Source organism: Callorhinus ursinus, unplaced genomic scaffold (genome assembly GCF_003265705.2).
Source record: "Callorhinus ursinus isolate GAN/ISIS: 27379988/994484 unplaced genomic scaffold, GSC_fseal_2.0 scaffold49, whole genome shotgun sequence".
Lineage (NCBI taxonomy): Eukaryota > Metazoa > Chordata > Mammalia > Carnivora > Otariidae > Callorhinus > Callorhinus ursinus.
In genome coordinates, this window is record NW_027397111.1 from 9,048,913 (window position 1) to 9,064,729 (window position 15,817).

A 15,817-nucleotide genomic window follows, 5' to 3' on the forward strand; every position below is an offset into this window, starting at 1 on the left:
TCATGGCTTCTCCCCTCTTCTCCAGCCCTGTCACCCTTAGGAGATGCTCTTACTCATCCTTCATAGAGAATACAGGGACCACCACCCATGAGTACCCTCATGTGACCACAAAACCCATAGATCTGCCTTGCTCTGCCGAACAACCTTGTCACTTTCCTCAGGCATGTATGGAGGATGTTCCCTCCATCTTCCTGTCAAAGGCCAATCTTTTGCCTTTGCTTTGGGTCCTACCTCAACCCACAGCCCAATTCTCTCCCCTTGTACTTCTCTCTCGTCTGCATTTCTAACCCGATCCCTCTGTCGCATGATTTTTGTCAGCATTCAAATCCTTCCCACCCTCTCCCCCATGTTAAAACGAACAAGACCTTCTCTTGGCTCCACATTCCCCACATCTTCTCAGGACCTCTCAATTCCTTTTGTCACCAAGTTCCCTGAAAAGTATATCTATACCCTTCCTCGCTTCCTTCCTTCCTTTTTCCTTCCTTCCTTCCTTCCTTCCTTCCTTCCTTCCTTCCTTCCTTCCTTCCTACCTTCCTTCCTTTTCTTTCTTTCTTTCTTTCTTTCTTTCTTTCTTTCTTTCTTTCTTTCTTTCTTATTGAGGTTTAGTTGACATCATATTAATTTCAGGTGTACAGCATTATGATTCAATATGTTTATATTGTGAAATGATCACCTCAATAAATCTAGTTAACATCCATTATCATACATAGTTCCAGAAACTTTTTTTGTGATGAGAACTTTCAAGATTTACTCTTAGCAACTTTCAAATATGCAATACAGTATTACTATCTCCGCTTCTTTATCCCCTATTCTTACTTTGCTAATTTTTATTTTTTGGAAGTAATATATGCTCATAGTTTAAAAGGTCAATTAACACTAAAAAGCTTATGCTCCAAATCTAGTACTTTCCTGGTCCACCTCCCTAGCCCCCCACACTACTACCTCCAGTCTCTCTTCTCTGAAGCAGCTACTTATATATTTAAACTGTTCCTTCTTACATCTCTGCACTTCTAAATAATACATGTCTACTGCTACATTTGACTTATAATTTTATGCATTACCTGTTGACTTCCTATGCCAGAACACTCCAGAACATTCTACCACTGTCCTTTCAATATGGTTATATTATACATTTTAGTTAGATTAATATTCAGTGGTTCTGTTACTATTTCTATGCAAACATTATTCACACCTGAGTGTTGTAGTTTACTCTTATGTAAACTTCTGTCTTTCTTGCTTTTTGTTTTTCCTAGACCTAGTGATTTCTTTATTTTATCCATCTGTGTAGTTTTCTTGGTACTTAATGTTAGTTTCTCCATACCTTCTAGTAGCCTCTTGGTAGGGTCTTCCAGAGGGCCTGGCAGCATCAGTTAACCTGTCAGTTCTTTTCTTCCCTTGGAGATGGTCTGAGTTCCCCATTCTCCTCAGTCAGGGCTTCTGTCCTGTCATGGAGCTCTAGGCCCTCTAACCAACTGCCTTGAGGGACTTTGTTTTCCTCCTTGTTTGGATTCCTGTTTCATGGATCTCCTGTCCTTCTGCCTTTTCACTTTGGTCAAGCACATCTTCCAGTGGTTTCAACAACTTAAAGAACCGGCCAAGGACATGGTGGTGACAGCACCTCAATTGCTTTGCCTCTCAAGTCAAACTGCCCCAGTCTGGCCTGGCTCAAGTTGTAGGAGAGCACTGGGGGTTCAGAGAGGAGATGAAGGGGTTGCTGGGCTCTTTCTTTTTCTTGGTGACAGAACAAGTCATCTCTTTGGCCCCTCCTTTGTTTCTCAATGTAATATGTGGAGGAATGAGGTCATGTTCTCCTCTGGTGAGCAATACTCATCCACTGACAGTCAGATGGAATGTGTGGGTGTTTGTCTTTCTTCGAGGAGGCCCAGGCGTGCTTCATCTGTTTCAGCCCACTCATTCTAGGGCCTGTTAGGTATCAAAGGGGAGGTGTCAGTGTTGTCCCATCTGTCCGTTTATTTTTTTATTTTTGAGAGGGAGAGAGATGGGGGAGGGGCAGAAGGAGAGGGAGAGAGAGAATCTTAAGCACACTCCAAGTCCAGTGTGGAGCCCAACACGGGGCTCAATCTCACCATCCTGTGATCATGACCTGAGCTGAAACCAAGAGTCAGACACTTAACTGACTGAGCCCCTCAGGAGCCCCCACCCATCCTCTTAATACCAGCACCACCAAGCAGACGTGAACTAGCGGGTTTAGGCTAAGTGGATCCAGGCTTCGCTTGGGGTCTGTCTGAACCAGGAAACAAAACAAAACAAAACAAAACATTGGTTTCTACTCAATCCCCGGGACCTGGCTTGTTGGGCTCTTGCATCCGGGAGGTGAGTCATCCCCGCCTCACCTCCGGCTCTTTGAGTCCAAATGGCCCGAAGCCTAGACCCCACATCTCCTTGGCAGCCTCTGGTGCCATCTTTTCTTGCTCTTTCCTGAATTAGCTCTGCCAACAGCAGAGATTTTCAGGGGAGTCTGAGGCTTTATTATAAGTCACTCCTATGTCAACAGGTTTACTTTTGCAAACTACCCCATGACTAGCACTCAAAGTCCCTTATATTCTAACATACTCTTAAATTTTTTTTCTCTGTTTTTGGTGTGTAGTTAAAATGCTGATATTTGAATCTCAGCAACTTTCCCTGTTCCCAAACACCTTTATCTAGCTCTCAGACATTTTGCTACAGAGATGGAGTCCCCATTGACTATAGATCAGAGGGCTAATTCTGGACTCTGAAAGTTCCTGCCAATAGTTGCTTCTCTTCTTCTGAAGACTGCCAACCCACAACTCAAGATCCTCCTCTCCCTGCACTGCTGCTTCATATCTACACATGTCTCCAGTGTGGGATAGCAGTCAGTCTAACGACCTGCTTTCTGTCTTGGATGGCTTTGTCTTTTCACCTCTTTCTGACCCTATTTAGCCAGGTCAGAGGCTGTGATTTAAATCCCGCCTCTTTGCCCACTGGTCCATCTCTGGAAAATTCTGGAAAACCACTCTTCTCTGTCAAATTTCTCATCTGGAGTGATCTCTGAGACAGTTTCTGTGATGATCAAAAGAGATAATAATTAGTGAGCCCTCAAAGCAGCTGTTTCTCTTATTATTTGAAGTTGTTTCCTTATCTGAATTGGAAGACTTCCAGTTTTGAAATCCTGTGTGAAGCCGAGGGGCTGATGAGTATAGAGTTTCTACCTTCTTGCCATTCCTCAGCAGTCCCAGCAAATACGCTCCAACTCTGTATAGGTTCACAAAGTCAGGGAGGGGGTCACTTGTAAAACTTAAAAAAAGCATATATTTTTAACCCAAACTGACTTATGCAGGCGTTTAGTAAACAGTGTGCTTGAGAGGGAGGAGGCAGGAGGAGAGAGATGGAGAGATAGAGAGAACTTACACACCCACATGCCTTCCTTCCTATTTGCTGGCACAGATACACGTCAGCTCACAAAGAGGCACAGTGCAGAATGAGGAAGAAAATTCCCTGCTGTCCCACCTGCTCGCCTGTCTTGGAACTTGGCACACATCTCTCTCATCTCTCCTTGGCCTGCACTCAGCAGCTTGCTAAGCACCCAGAAAGCTAAGTGGCTGAGGTGCCTGCAGGCTGCTCTTCCCTCAGCGCCCGCCTCTCTTCCCCTCTCTCCTGCTTCTCCTGGTCACTGGTCTGAACTCAACCATTCACCCCAACACCATGGCCCAGACCCACAACCCCCAGGAGGCATTGCTCTGGGCCTTGAGTGACCTTGATGAGAAAAGCTTCAAGCTCTTCAAGTTCCACTTACGGGACAGGAGCCTGCTTGAGGGGAAGCTGCCGCTAGCACGAGGGGAGCTGGAGGGACTGAGCCCTGTGGACCTGGCTTCTCGGCTGATTTCCCTGTATGGAGCATGGGAGGCCGTGAAGGTGGTGCTCAGCGTCCTGAGGGTCATGAATCTGTTGGAACCCGTGGACTGGCTCAGCCCCATTTGTCTGAACGGTGAGTGCAGCAGGAAACAAGGGGAGCTCAGGGTGCCACCAGGACTCCCCCACCCCCATGACATTTCCAGAGACTCCCCCAGCCTGTAGTTTATGTTGTCTCTCACTCTTGCCCTCGGTCTGTGCCGAGGAGCTCCAGTGCCCAGGGTCCTGGTGGTCTCCAGCTGAAGGCTCTGATGCTGTTGGGGTAGGGCCTGAGCTGAGGGTGGGGTCTTAGAGAAAGACTAGTTATCTTGTGGCCATAATGCCCCACATCCTACCTCCAGTTGTAGTGCCAGAGAAGAGGAGGGTAGAGGAGATGGGCTTAGAGATTGAGCGTGGTGTTGGTGAAGGGGTTTCCACTAACCAGCAGAAATGGCATCGGGGTGGGGGTGGGGGTCAGATCTTTCCTTAGCTGCTGTCCCAGCAGGCAGCTCAGGCCGCTTCCCACAGAGGACAGCCTGCTCCTGCGTCCTGCTCTCTCAAGGATCTCGTAGATCGATGCTGCCCTAGAGAACAAGGTGGGCATGGAACCCAGAAGGTCTCCTATCCCTTCTTGTGGGTGCTAGGGGGGTGCCTGTGCTCCCTCCATAAGCCCCTGTCACCCCGAGAACTCTTCTGACATACTGTCAGGGCTTCTGCTCAGGAGCTGGTTTATCTTGAGCACCAGGCTTGATCATTGCCAAGAACAGGCTTCTATCACTTACTTCACCGTCCTCCAGCTTCCCTTTCCTTTCTCCACCCTGTCCTCACCATTTCAAATGGGGATGTTTCATAGAAACACTCCGACGTTCACACACACAGAGACTTTTGCGCACATACATATTCTTACAAATGCCCACTTGGCTGATGCACACCGACACGCCTTCCTCACACAAAAATACACAAGCTTGCATAAATGTGCTCTCATGAGCCTGTGTGGATACAAACACTCACTCATCCCCCACCGATATGCACACACACAAAACACACACTTGCATACTCATACGAATGTGCAAATGCACACCATGCATGTGTTTGTGTGCAGGTACACACACATCCAGGGGTCCCTCCCCTTGAAGCTTGAAGTATAAACTTCAGGAAGATACAAGTTAGAGAGCATGCAAGATGAAACTAGAGAGCAGAGTCCAGAGTTTGAAGGGCCCTCTTTATCTTTCTTTATTCCCGTCTGACCTGCTAACACCCCATGTGTCTGGCTCAGATTACAGAGAAAAATACCGAGAGCATGTGCGCTGCCTAGAGGAGAGGCAAGAGGGAGGAATCTGCGGCAGCTACAATCAACTGCTCCTTGTGGCCAAGTCTAGCCCAGGGAGCCCAGAATCGTCTGCCTGCCCCCTCCCGGAGCAGGAGTTGGACTCTGTCTCAGTAGAGACTCTGTTTGATCCAGGAGAAAAGCCCTACCAAGCCCCACCCACAGTGGTGTTACAGGGGTCCGCCGGCACTGGAAAGACAACACTGGCCAGAAAAATGGTGCTGGACTGGGCCACTGGCACCCTGTACCCAGGCCGGTTTGATTATGTCTTTTATGTCAGCTGCAGAGAAGTGGTCCTGTTGCAGGAGGGCAAACCGGACCAGCTCCTCTTCTGGTGTTGTGGGGACGACCAGGCGCCCGTCAAAGAGATGCTGAGGGAGGAGGAGCGGCTGCTGTTCATCCTGGATGGCTTTGATGAACTGCAGAGGCCCTTTGCAAAGGGCTTGAAGAGGCTGAGTCCGAACCCCATGGAGAACGTGCTGCACCGTCTAATTAGGAGAGAGGTGTTTCCCAGGTGTTCACTCCTTATCACCACCCGGCCCGTGGCTTTGGGGAATCTGGAGCCCTTGCTGAAGCAATCGCATCATATTCACATCCTAGGCTTCTCTGAGGATGAGAGGAGGAGGTATTTCAGCTCGTATTTCACTGATGAGGAGCAAGCCAGAAATGCCTTTGACATTGTACAAGGAAATGACGTTCTATACAAATCATGTCAAATTCCAGGCATTTGCTGGGTGATCTGCTCCTGGCTCAAAGAACAGATGGAGAGGGGCAGAGAGATCTCCGAGACTCCCAGTAATGGCACGGACATCTTCATGGCCTATGTCTCCACCTTCCTGCCGCCCAGTGACAATGCAGGCTGCTTTGAGCTTACCGGGCACAGGGTCCTGAGCGGTCTGTGCTCCTTAGCAGCTGAGGGGATCCAGCACCAGAGGTTCATGTTTGAAGAAGCTGACCTCAGGAAGCATAATTTAGATGTGACCAGGCTTGATGCTTTCCTGAGCAGCATGTGTTACCAAGAGGGACGTGACATCAAGACGTTCTATACCTTCCGCCACATTAGCTTCCAGGAGTTTTTTCATGCCATGTCTTACCTGGTGTTAGAGGACCAGAGTCAGCTGGGGAAAGAGTCCCGCAGAGAACTGAATAGGCTTCTGGATGAAGAGGGGAAGGCAGAGAATGAGGAGATGACCCTCAGTATGCAGTTCTTATTGGACATATTAAAAAAAGAAACCTCCTCAAACTTTGAGCTAAAGTTCTCCCTCAAAATTTCTCCCTTGGTAAAGCAGGAGTGGATGCATCTTAAAGAACAAATGAAATCTATAAAGCATAAAGGGGCCTGGGATTTGGAATTCTCCCTGAATCCATCTAAAATAAGGAATCTTGTAAAGGGTGTTCAGATAAGCGATGTATCGTTTAAGATGGGACAGTCGAATAAAAAGAAATCCCAAGATAGGAACTCATTTTCTGTCAAAACCATCTTGAGTAATGGACAGAAAGAGAAGCAGAAATGTCCCGTTGTGGGCAAAGATAATATAGCAAAGACACGGAAGGAGGCTTCTAATGGAAAAGGCAGAGATACGGAGAAATGAGAGATGCAGAGGGTAGGAGCAGTAGGATGGGAAGCAGATAAATGAGACAGTAGAGCTGAAGGGTCAGGAGGGTGGTGGGGGAGGGGCAAGAGTGGGGGGAGAAGACAGTGTAAAAAGGAATGGAGAGATGAGAGATTGAATTAAGAGGTACTGGAAGGAGTGGAAGGGCAGGGGAGCAAATAGAAAAGAAAATTAGATAATACAGGATCAGAAAACTTGGAACATAGGCCATGGGCAAAGGCCATGTGGACTGAGTCCCTAGGAACAACCACATTTACCATCAATGGCTCAAATTCAGTTATTTAGCATCCCCTCTTCCTAGAGAAGCTGTTTACAACCTCCTCTCCTGTGGAATTTAATGTTAATTTCAGTGAGCAAACATGTGATAGGGCTCTTTTCTATAGAATAAACCTTCAAATACGATAAACTGTGGACTGTGCTCATTCTATAAGACTGGATGATATGAAGCATATCAATATCAACATTTAAAGGAAATATTGTACTGTGTCATAATGGAATATCCCGTTGACTCTGCATTTGTGATCAATTGCTGCTTAAGTAAATAGTAGCTTCGCATCTTTCTAGAAACTTCTAGAATTTGTGTTGGAAATGAACCATATCTTGTCACAGACCTCTTGTCTTAGAAACTCTACTGTGACTTGACCTAGCTCTGTACTAATACCATGTTACTTGTCCCCAGTGATGCCATTACCGCCCCTTTCTTTTTGGAGAGACCAGTCAGTTCCCACAGATAACTCATAATCTCTTTTACTGCTCCAGCTCCCTCTGTATAGAAAAAAAGAAGAATTCAAAGGAATTCTAGATGTAGGTGGGGTCAGTTCCTGACTCTTATATCATAGACTGAAGTTCATTTAGGAGTCCCATCCATTTCTGGGGTTCCTCAGAGAAATATCTTAGTTCCTGCCCCTCAGCCAACAGGTTAGAGGCCCTTGAGGACCTGGTGCAGGCACCGAAAACCTACCCCCGCCCCAGCTGTTGCTGCTGCCTTGGACCCTCAGTGCTCCATAGAAAGGTTACAGACACTCCTCATTTTGCTTTTCATACATTTTTATTCCTGTCATGGCTCCTCACAAGTTGATTCCATGTGTCCCAATTCCAGCCATCTGCTGGACATAGCCAGATGTCTGAATCCAAGGGAACTTATCTTTGGGTAGTCAACTTGGGGTATCATAACACGATTATTAACTCTTTTTTCACACATGAAGTTTGGTGCCTCCACATTTGATAATTATATGCATAGCATATTGAACACACAGATGGTGTTTGTATCCAGAATATGTGTAACAAACAGTATGTGTGTGCATGTACTTATTTAAAGAGTAATTTGTATTGCATTACTACAGAGGCTGGCTGGCATCCAGTGAGTGAGGTTGTATTGCCGCCCAAGAGCTTAGATGTTCACAGCAGACCAGCTCCTGATTGTCATGGAGAATTTGGGAACAATGGAACAGGTGCCCAGCCACACTGCTGGATTTTTGTGGGGCCAAGGAGGCCTAGTTTTTTTTTTTTTAATTTTATGTTATTATGTTATGTTAGTCACCATACAATACGTCATTAGTTTTTGATGTAGTGATCCATAATTCATTGTTTTCGTATAACACCCAGTGCTCCATGCGATACGTACCCTCCTTAATACCCATCACTGGGCTAACACATCCCCCAAACCCCCTCCCCTCTAAAACCCTGAGTTTGTTTCTCAGAGTCCATAGTCTGTCATGGTTCATCTCCCTCTCTGGTTTCCCCTCCTTTGCTTTTCCCTTTCTTCTCCTAATGTCCTCCACGCTATTCCTTATGTTCCACAAATAAGGAAACCATATGATAATTGACTTTCTCTGCTTGACTTATTTCACTTAGCATAATCTCCTCCAGTCCCATCCATGTTGATGTAAAAGTTGGGTAGTCATCCTTTCTGATGGCTGAGTCATATTCCATTGTATATATGGACCACATCTTCTTTATCCATTCGTCTATTGAAGGGCATCTCAGCTCTTTCCACAGTTTGGCTCTTGCGGACATTGCTGCTATGAACACGGGGGGGGGAGCACATGGCCTTTCTTTTCACTACATCTGTGTCTTTGGGGTAAATGCCCAGCAGTGCAATTGCTGGGTCATAGGGTATCTCTATTTTTAATTTTTTGAGGCACCTCCATACTGTTTTCCAAAGTGGCTGTACCAACTTGCATTCCCACCAACAGTGTAAGAGGGTTCCCCTTTCTCCACAACCTCTCCAACATTTGTTGCTTCTTGCCTTGTCAATCTTTGCCATTCTAACTGGTGTAAGGTGGTATCTCAGTGTGGTTTAGATTTGAATTTCCCTGTTGGCTAATGATGATGAACATTTTTTCATGTGTCTGTTAGCCATTTGTATGTCTTCTTTGGAGCAGTGTCTGTTCATGCCTTCTGCCCATTTTTTGACCTATTTGTTTTTTGGGTGTTGAGTTTGAGAAGTTCTTTATAGATCTTGGAAATCAGCGCTTTGTTTGTAGTGTCATTTGCAAATATCTTCTTTCATCCTGTGGGTTGCCTCTTTGTTTTGTTGACTGTTTCCTTTGCTGTGCAGAGGCTTTTTGTCTTGGTGAAGTCCCAAAAGTTCATTTTCGCTTTCGTTTCACTAGCCTTTGGAGATGTATCTTGAGAGAAGTTGCTGTGGCCGATGTCGAAGAGGTTACTGCCTATGTTCTCCTCTAGGATTTTGGTGGATTCCTGTCTCACATTGAGGTCTTTCATCCATTTTGAGTTTATCTTTGTGTAGGGTGTTAGAGAATGGTCGAGTTTCATTCTTCTGTATATAGCTGTCCAATTTTCCCAGCACCATTTATTGAAGAGACTGTCTTTTTTCCATTGCATATTTTTTCCTGCTTTGTCAAGGATTATTTGACCATAGAGTTGAGGGTCCATTTCTGGGCTCTGTAATCTGTTCCATTGGTCTATATGTCTGTTTTTGTGCCAGTACCATGCTGTCTTGGTGATCACTGCTTTGTAATATAGCTTGAAATCAGGCAACGTGATGCCCCAGCTTTGTTTTTCTTTTTCAACATTTCCTTGGTGATTCGGGATCTTTTCTCATTCCATACAAATTTTAGGATTGTTTGTTCCAGCACTTTGAAAAATGTCATTGGAATTTTTTTTTTAAAACCTCAATGATTATTTATTTATTTATTTATTTTTAAAGATTTTATTTATTTATTTGACAGAGACAGACACAGCGAGAGAGGGAACACAAGCAGGGGGAGTGGGAGAGGGAGAAGCAGGCTTCCCGCAGGGAGCCCGATGCGGGGCTCGATCCCAGGACCCCAGGATCATGACCTGAGCCGAAGGCAGATGCTTAACGACTGAGCCACCCAGGCGCCCCATGTCACTGGAATTTTGATGGGGATTGCATTGAAGGTATAGATTGCTCTGGGCAGCATAGATATTTTAACAATGTTTATTCTTCCGACCCATGAGCATGGAATGTTTTTCCATCTTTTTGTGTCTTCTTCAATTTGTTTCTTGAGTGTTCTGTAGTTCCTAGAGTATAGATCCTTTACCTCTTCGATTAGGTTTATTCCGAGGTATCTTATGATTTTTGGTGCTATTGTAAATGGAATTGATTCTCTGATTTCTCTTTCTACAGTTACATTGTTGGTGTATAAGAAAGCAACAGATTTCTGTGTGTTGATTTTGTATCCTGCCACATTACTGAATTGCTGTATGAGTTCTAGTAATTTGGGGGTGGAGTCTTTTGGGTTTTCCACATAAAGTATCATGTCATTCACCGAGAGAGAGTTTGACTTCTTCTTTGCCAATTTGAATACCTTTTATTTCTTTTTGTTATCTGATTGTTGTTGCTAGGACTTCTAGTACTATGTTGAACAATAGTGGCGAGAGTAGGCATCCTTGTCATGTTCCTAATCTTAAGGGACAGGCTCTCAGTTTTTCCCCATTGAGGATGATATTTGCTGTGGGTTTTTCATATATGGATTTTATGAAATGGAGGAATGTTCCCTCTATCCCTATACCCTGGAGAGTTTTAATCAGGAAAGGATGCTGTATTTTGTCAAATGCCTTTTCTGCATCAATTGAGAGGACCATATGGTTCTTCTCTCTCCTCTTATCAATGTGTTCTATCACACTGATTGGTTTGTGAATGTTGAACCATGCTAGCAGTCCCAGGGATACTGCAAAGGTGGTCCTAAGGGGGAAATACATAGCCACCAAGCCTCACTCAAAAAAATAGAAATATCCCGAATTCACCAACTAATTTTACACCTTAAAGAACTGGAGAAGAAGCAACAAATGATGCCTAAGCCATGCAATAGAAGAGAAATAATTAAGATTAGAGCAGAGATCAATGAAATAGAAACCAGAAATACAGTAGATCAGATCAACGAAACTAGAAGCTTGTTCTTTGAAAGAATTAATAGGATCGATAAACCACTGGCCAGACTTATCCAAAAGAAAAGAGAAAGGACCCAAAATAATAAAATTATGAATGAAAGGGGAGAGATCATGACTAACACCAAGGAAATAGGAACAATTATTAGAAATTATTATCAACAACCATATACCAATAAATTGAGCAACTGGAAGAAATGGATGCCTTCCTGGAAACCTATAAACTCCCAAGCCTGAAACAGGAAGAAATTGACAACCTGAATAGGCCAATAATCAGTAACGAGATTGAAGCAGTGATGAGAAACCTCCCAAAAAACAAGAGTCCAGGGCTTGATGGATTCCCTGGGGAATTCTACCAAACATTCAAAAAAGAAATAATACCTATTCTCCTGAAGCTGTTTCAAAAAATGGGAACAGAAGGAAAGCTTCCAGACTCATTCTATGAGGCCAGCATTACCTTGATCCCCAAACCAGGCAAAGACCCCATAAAAAAGGAGAATTTCAGGGCGCCTGGGTGGCTCAGTTGGTTAAGGGACTGCCTTCAGCTCAGGTCATGATCCTGGAGTCCTGGGATCGAGTCCTGCATCGGGCTCCCTGCTCAGCGGGGAGTCTGCTTCTCCCTTTGACCTTTCCCCCTCTCGTGCTCTCTCTTATTCTCTCTCTCAAATAAATTGATAAAATCTTTAAAAAAAGGAAAAAAGGAGAATTTTAGACCAATATCCCTGACGAACATGGATTCCAAAATTCTCACCAAAATCCTAGCTAATAGGATCCAACAATACATTAAAAGGATCATCCACCACGACCAAGGAGGCCTGTTTAAAAAAAAAAAAAAAGTGGATCTAACAACCATTTGAGGTTTAGACATGTTATTTTGCTTAGGGTTCACATTCAGTTCAAACTAGCTGAAGCAAAAATTAAATGACCCACTGTATTTATTTTTTAAAGATAACTGATTTCTAGTTTCAGCTATGTCTGGCTCTTTTTAACAGTCACATCAAGGCTTTCACTCTCTCTCCCTTCTGTTGCTCTTTTTATAGTTGCCCTTTCTTCTTATTTCAGAGAGTGACTCTTAATGTATTAAAGAGGATGTCCATAAGGGGTGTCAACTTCAACCACCCTTACAGTCAACAACCTGAAAGGAACAGAATCGTCTTTACCTATAGGTCTAGCAGAGAAGTTGGGAGAAGCTTCTGACCTGACCCTGGGTATGTGTCAAGCTTTGAACAACTACTGTGGTCTGAAAGAAGAACTTCTCTGATTAGACAGGCCTAAGTCTGATGGCCCAGGTCACACCCCCAGGACTAAGAAAGAAAGGATCAACACCTCTTGAAACGCATGGAATGGGAGAGTGGCTCCCCAAAAGGAAAGGATCCTGAGCAGACAGAATAATATGTCACACAGACATTACACAAATACCAGTGTGTCTGATGGTCTGGGGCTCCCTGAGGGGGCTGGGTAAAAGGAAGAGGCCATGAGACCCCTGTGTGTAGAAGTCTGAAAGAATGGGTCCAGCTGGGCTCCAGGGCTTGGTGGTCAAAGGGAGCAGTGACCCAGGGGCAGAGAGATGCTGGGTTTACCTGGTGCTGACTTAGCCTCCCTCTGGGGAGTGGGGGGTACAAACCATGGGAGAGAGAAGGCTGTGGTCAAGGGGAGGAGCTCTGTGCCTAGGGAACAGCCATGGGGACCCCCTCTGAAAGAGTGGGGTTTGAGAATGGCAGGTGGAGGAAGGTTGTGAGACAAAATACAAGATGTCCAGTTACATTTGAATTTCAGATAAACTATATTTTTTTTGCATGGGACACACTTATACTAAAAGATTACTTGTTTATCTGAAATTCAAATGTAACTGAACATTCTATATTTTTATTTGCTCAATCTGGCAATCCTAAGTAGAGGAGGGTGGTGGGGGAGCAGGCAGCAGCCAAGAGCCACATGGAGGAACATATCAGCTGCTATAGCTCCAATTAGTCCTGACATTTTTCCCATCTCTCCTCCCCTTCTCTGGACTCTTAAAATGAAAGTGGCCTTTTGTATAACCTGCAAACTGGTGGGGCTCCTAAGCAGGTTAAAAATGTGAGTATTCTTGGAAATATGTGGAGAACATTTGCCAGGAAAAGACTGAATTTATGTTAGTAAATCTGTGACAATTTTGAGATTGGATTGGTGTGCAGATCCATTTTTGTCATGGTTGTCACTGACTCTGATTTCTCTCAGACAAGTTAGAGTTTCCTCTTCCCTTTTCAGAACATTGGCAAAAATGTAACTCCCTTCTCACCCAAACAAAACAAAACAAAACGAAATGAAACAACCAACCCCCAAAAACCCCACAAAAAAACCCCCACAAAAAACCCCCACACAAAACAAAACAAAATATGCTTCTCAGGAAGATGATAATCTCTATGTTTCACAACATTCATATTGTGCTCTTAGCAATGCTCTTTACAGTCAGACTCAGCCTGAGTGGAAGGATGGTCAATTTCAAGAAGGTGCCTTCCTTAGTAGGATGTGTAACTATTCACCCCTTGACTTCTTTTATAATCTTTCCCCCTCACTCCTGGACTTGAGAACCAGACCCAAAAGTGTGTAAAGTCCTTGAAGTGATTCATTTACAGACTTCCCTTGTCCTGTTTATTCTCCGTCCTTCCTTCACCAAGATTTGAAATCCTGTCTTCTTCACCCACAACATCCATGTCTTTCAGGACAATCAATGTACCTTCTGCAATATTTATTGTTTTACTCACCCATTCCATCCTATTTATACTTCCTTCCAGTCTGTCTTGCAAAAACAAAACTAATGAAATTTGTTTAGATTTCTTTATATTCATGCAATAATTAAAAGTAGACAATGTGCCTTTTCATATATATATAGGAGCATTCGAGTGTTGACTCATCATTACTCATTAGTCTCCTTCCTTTGCCAACGATACCTTTATTTCCCTCAGGGAATTTTTACATTAAATTTTTTCAGGTATGCACAGTTGGTGTAGATGCTATCCTCAGTTACAGAGTAGATACCATAAAGTGCATATTTGGCAGCATTTTCCATCCTTATCAGTCACATTGTCTGGTTCATGGTTTCTCATGTACTTCTACCACAGAAAATGATATGGGAGGTGTCCTTGAATAGATTTTTGTGAGTAAACACCTTTTCCCCATGGAATAACTGGTATGTTTCCCGCTGGACACAGATTAGAGAGGATGTATCTCTAAGCGTTGGCAGCCTTATTGTCTCTAGGAGGGGAGAGCTTTCTTGAGAATGGAACCTACTCTAGGAAAGCAGAGATGAAAAACAGGAAAGGGAACCCAGATGCTGTTCGCCTCATCTGAGTTTAGGATACAGCCAAGCCTGCAGATTCATTCATCCCTACATTCTGCTGGGACTGAGCCAATGGTCTCATTGATTGTTCAAGTCAATATAGGCTAAACTATGAGTCCCTTGGTTCTTACACATACCTTGTGAGATTAATAATATTATTTTAGCAGAAAAGTAACAGAGCCAGAGAAGTTACATGTTTGCTCAGTCAATACACTAGTCTAGATGTTTTCTCTTCAAGTTAACAAGCACTAACTATAAAATCACCCAAATGACTAGTGCCCCTCCACCACCACCAAATTTTCAGTGTTTCCATATTTCTACTGGAAAATATTTAAAAATTTGGTAATACATCTAGGCTTTCCCAAAGTAACTTCAACCTGCTTGCCTTAACATGTTTCCTATCACTGCAGAAACTGTCTACCCCATGCAACCGATCTAGATAAACTTTCTTTTGCTCACGCCCCCATCCCTTCCTCTTCCTCCTCTGTTTACTAACGTTCACTCAGTCTCTGTTTTCATTCCTCAATGGGGGCAGGGGGAGTTGTCATGGTGGAATTGAGTCTCTTGAGTGAAGAGATATTTATCCCTATAGAAACCTGAAAGAGTGTTGTTTCAAGTTTGTGCAGTTGAGTTTTCTTAAGTCCATAGGATTTTGAGTGTAATTTCTCCAGAGAAAAATTCTCCAAGGGCAAACATTCAATGCCATATAATGGCATAAAATCAGCACATTGAATCACTGAGTTGTATTTATGGGAGAGGTTTTTTTTTTTTGTTTTTGTTTTTTTTTGTTTGTTTTTTTTTAGCTAAAGAGGTGAAACAGCTGATTAAATGGGATGAAAGTCAGAGGTAGGGAACTGACGGTAAGGACCTGAAGATTCTGCTTATGTACCCGTTAGCAGGTTTTCCATTTATAGTTCTTCTCACTGATAACTGAAGATGCTTATCAGTGCTCAGGTGCGAATGTCAAGTACTCTGCCTTTTATAGTCACATAAAACTTTGGACAATAATTAGAGCTTTAAGTAGTTTGCTTGGACTAATCAGCAATTCATAGAGCTTTGTAGCTGGGTTGGGAGGTGGTCAGAAATAAGGCCAATCATGCACAAAGATGAAATGCAGAGGAAGAAAAGATTTGTCCAAGGTCATACAGAAAGTTAACAGTAGAGCTGGAAGGACATGTCATTGAATCAGTCAGGTCAGCATTAGGGTAACTCATTCAAAAGGGAAAAGATGGAGCGCTCAGATTCAGTTTTTCTTTTCTTTTCCCTTTCTTTCTTTCTTTCTTTCTTTCTTTCTTTCTTTCTTTCTTTCTT

The 15,817-nt window shown here is 43.8% G+C and overlaps 1 protein-coding gene across 1 annotated transcript; it reads left to right on the forward strand.

Moving 5' to 3' along the window:
* Nucleotides 1-3,451: 3,451 nt before the first annotated feature.
* Nucleotides 3,452-6,847, forward strand: NLRP10 (NLR family pyrin domain containing 10). Its single transcript, XM_025894369.2, has 2 exons — nt 3,452-3,967; nt 5,147-6,847. Exons 1-2 carry the CDS (start codon nt 3,685-3,687, stop codon nt 6,787-6,789), a joined length of 1,926 nt encoding a protein of 641 aa, XP_025750154.1. The 5' UTR covers nt 3,452-3,684; the 3' UTR covers nt 6,790-6,847.
* The last annotated feature ends 8,970 nt before the right edge of the window (nt 6,848-15,817 follow it).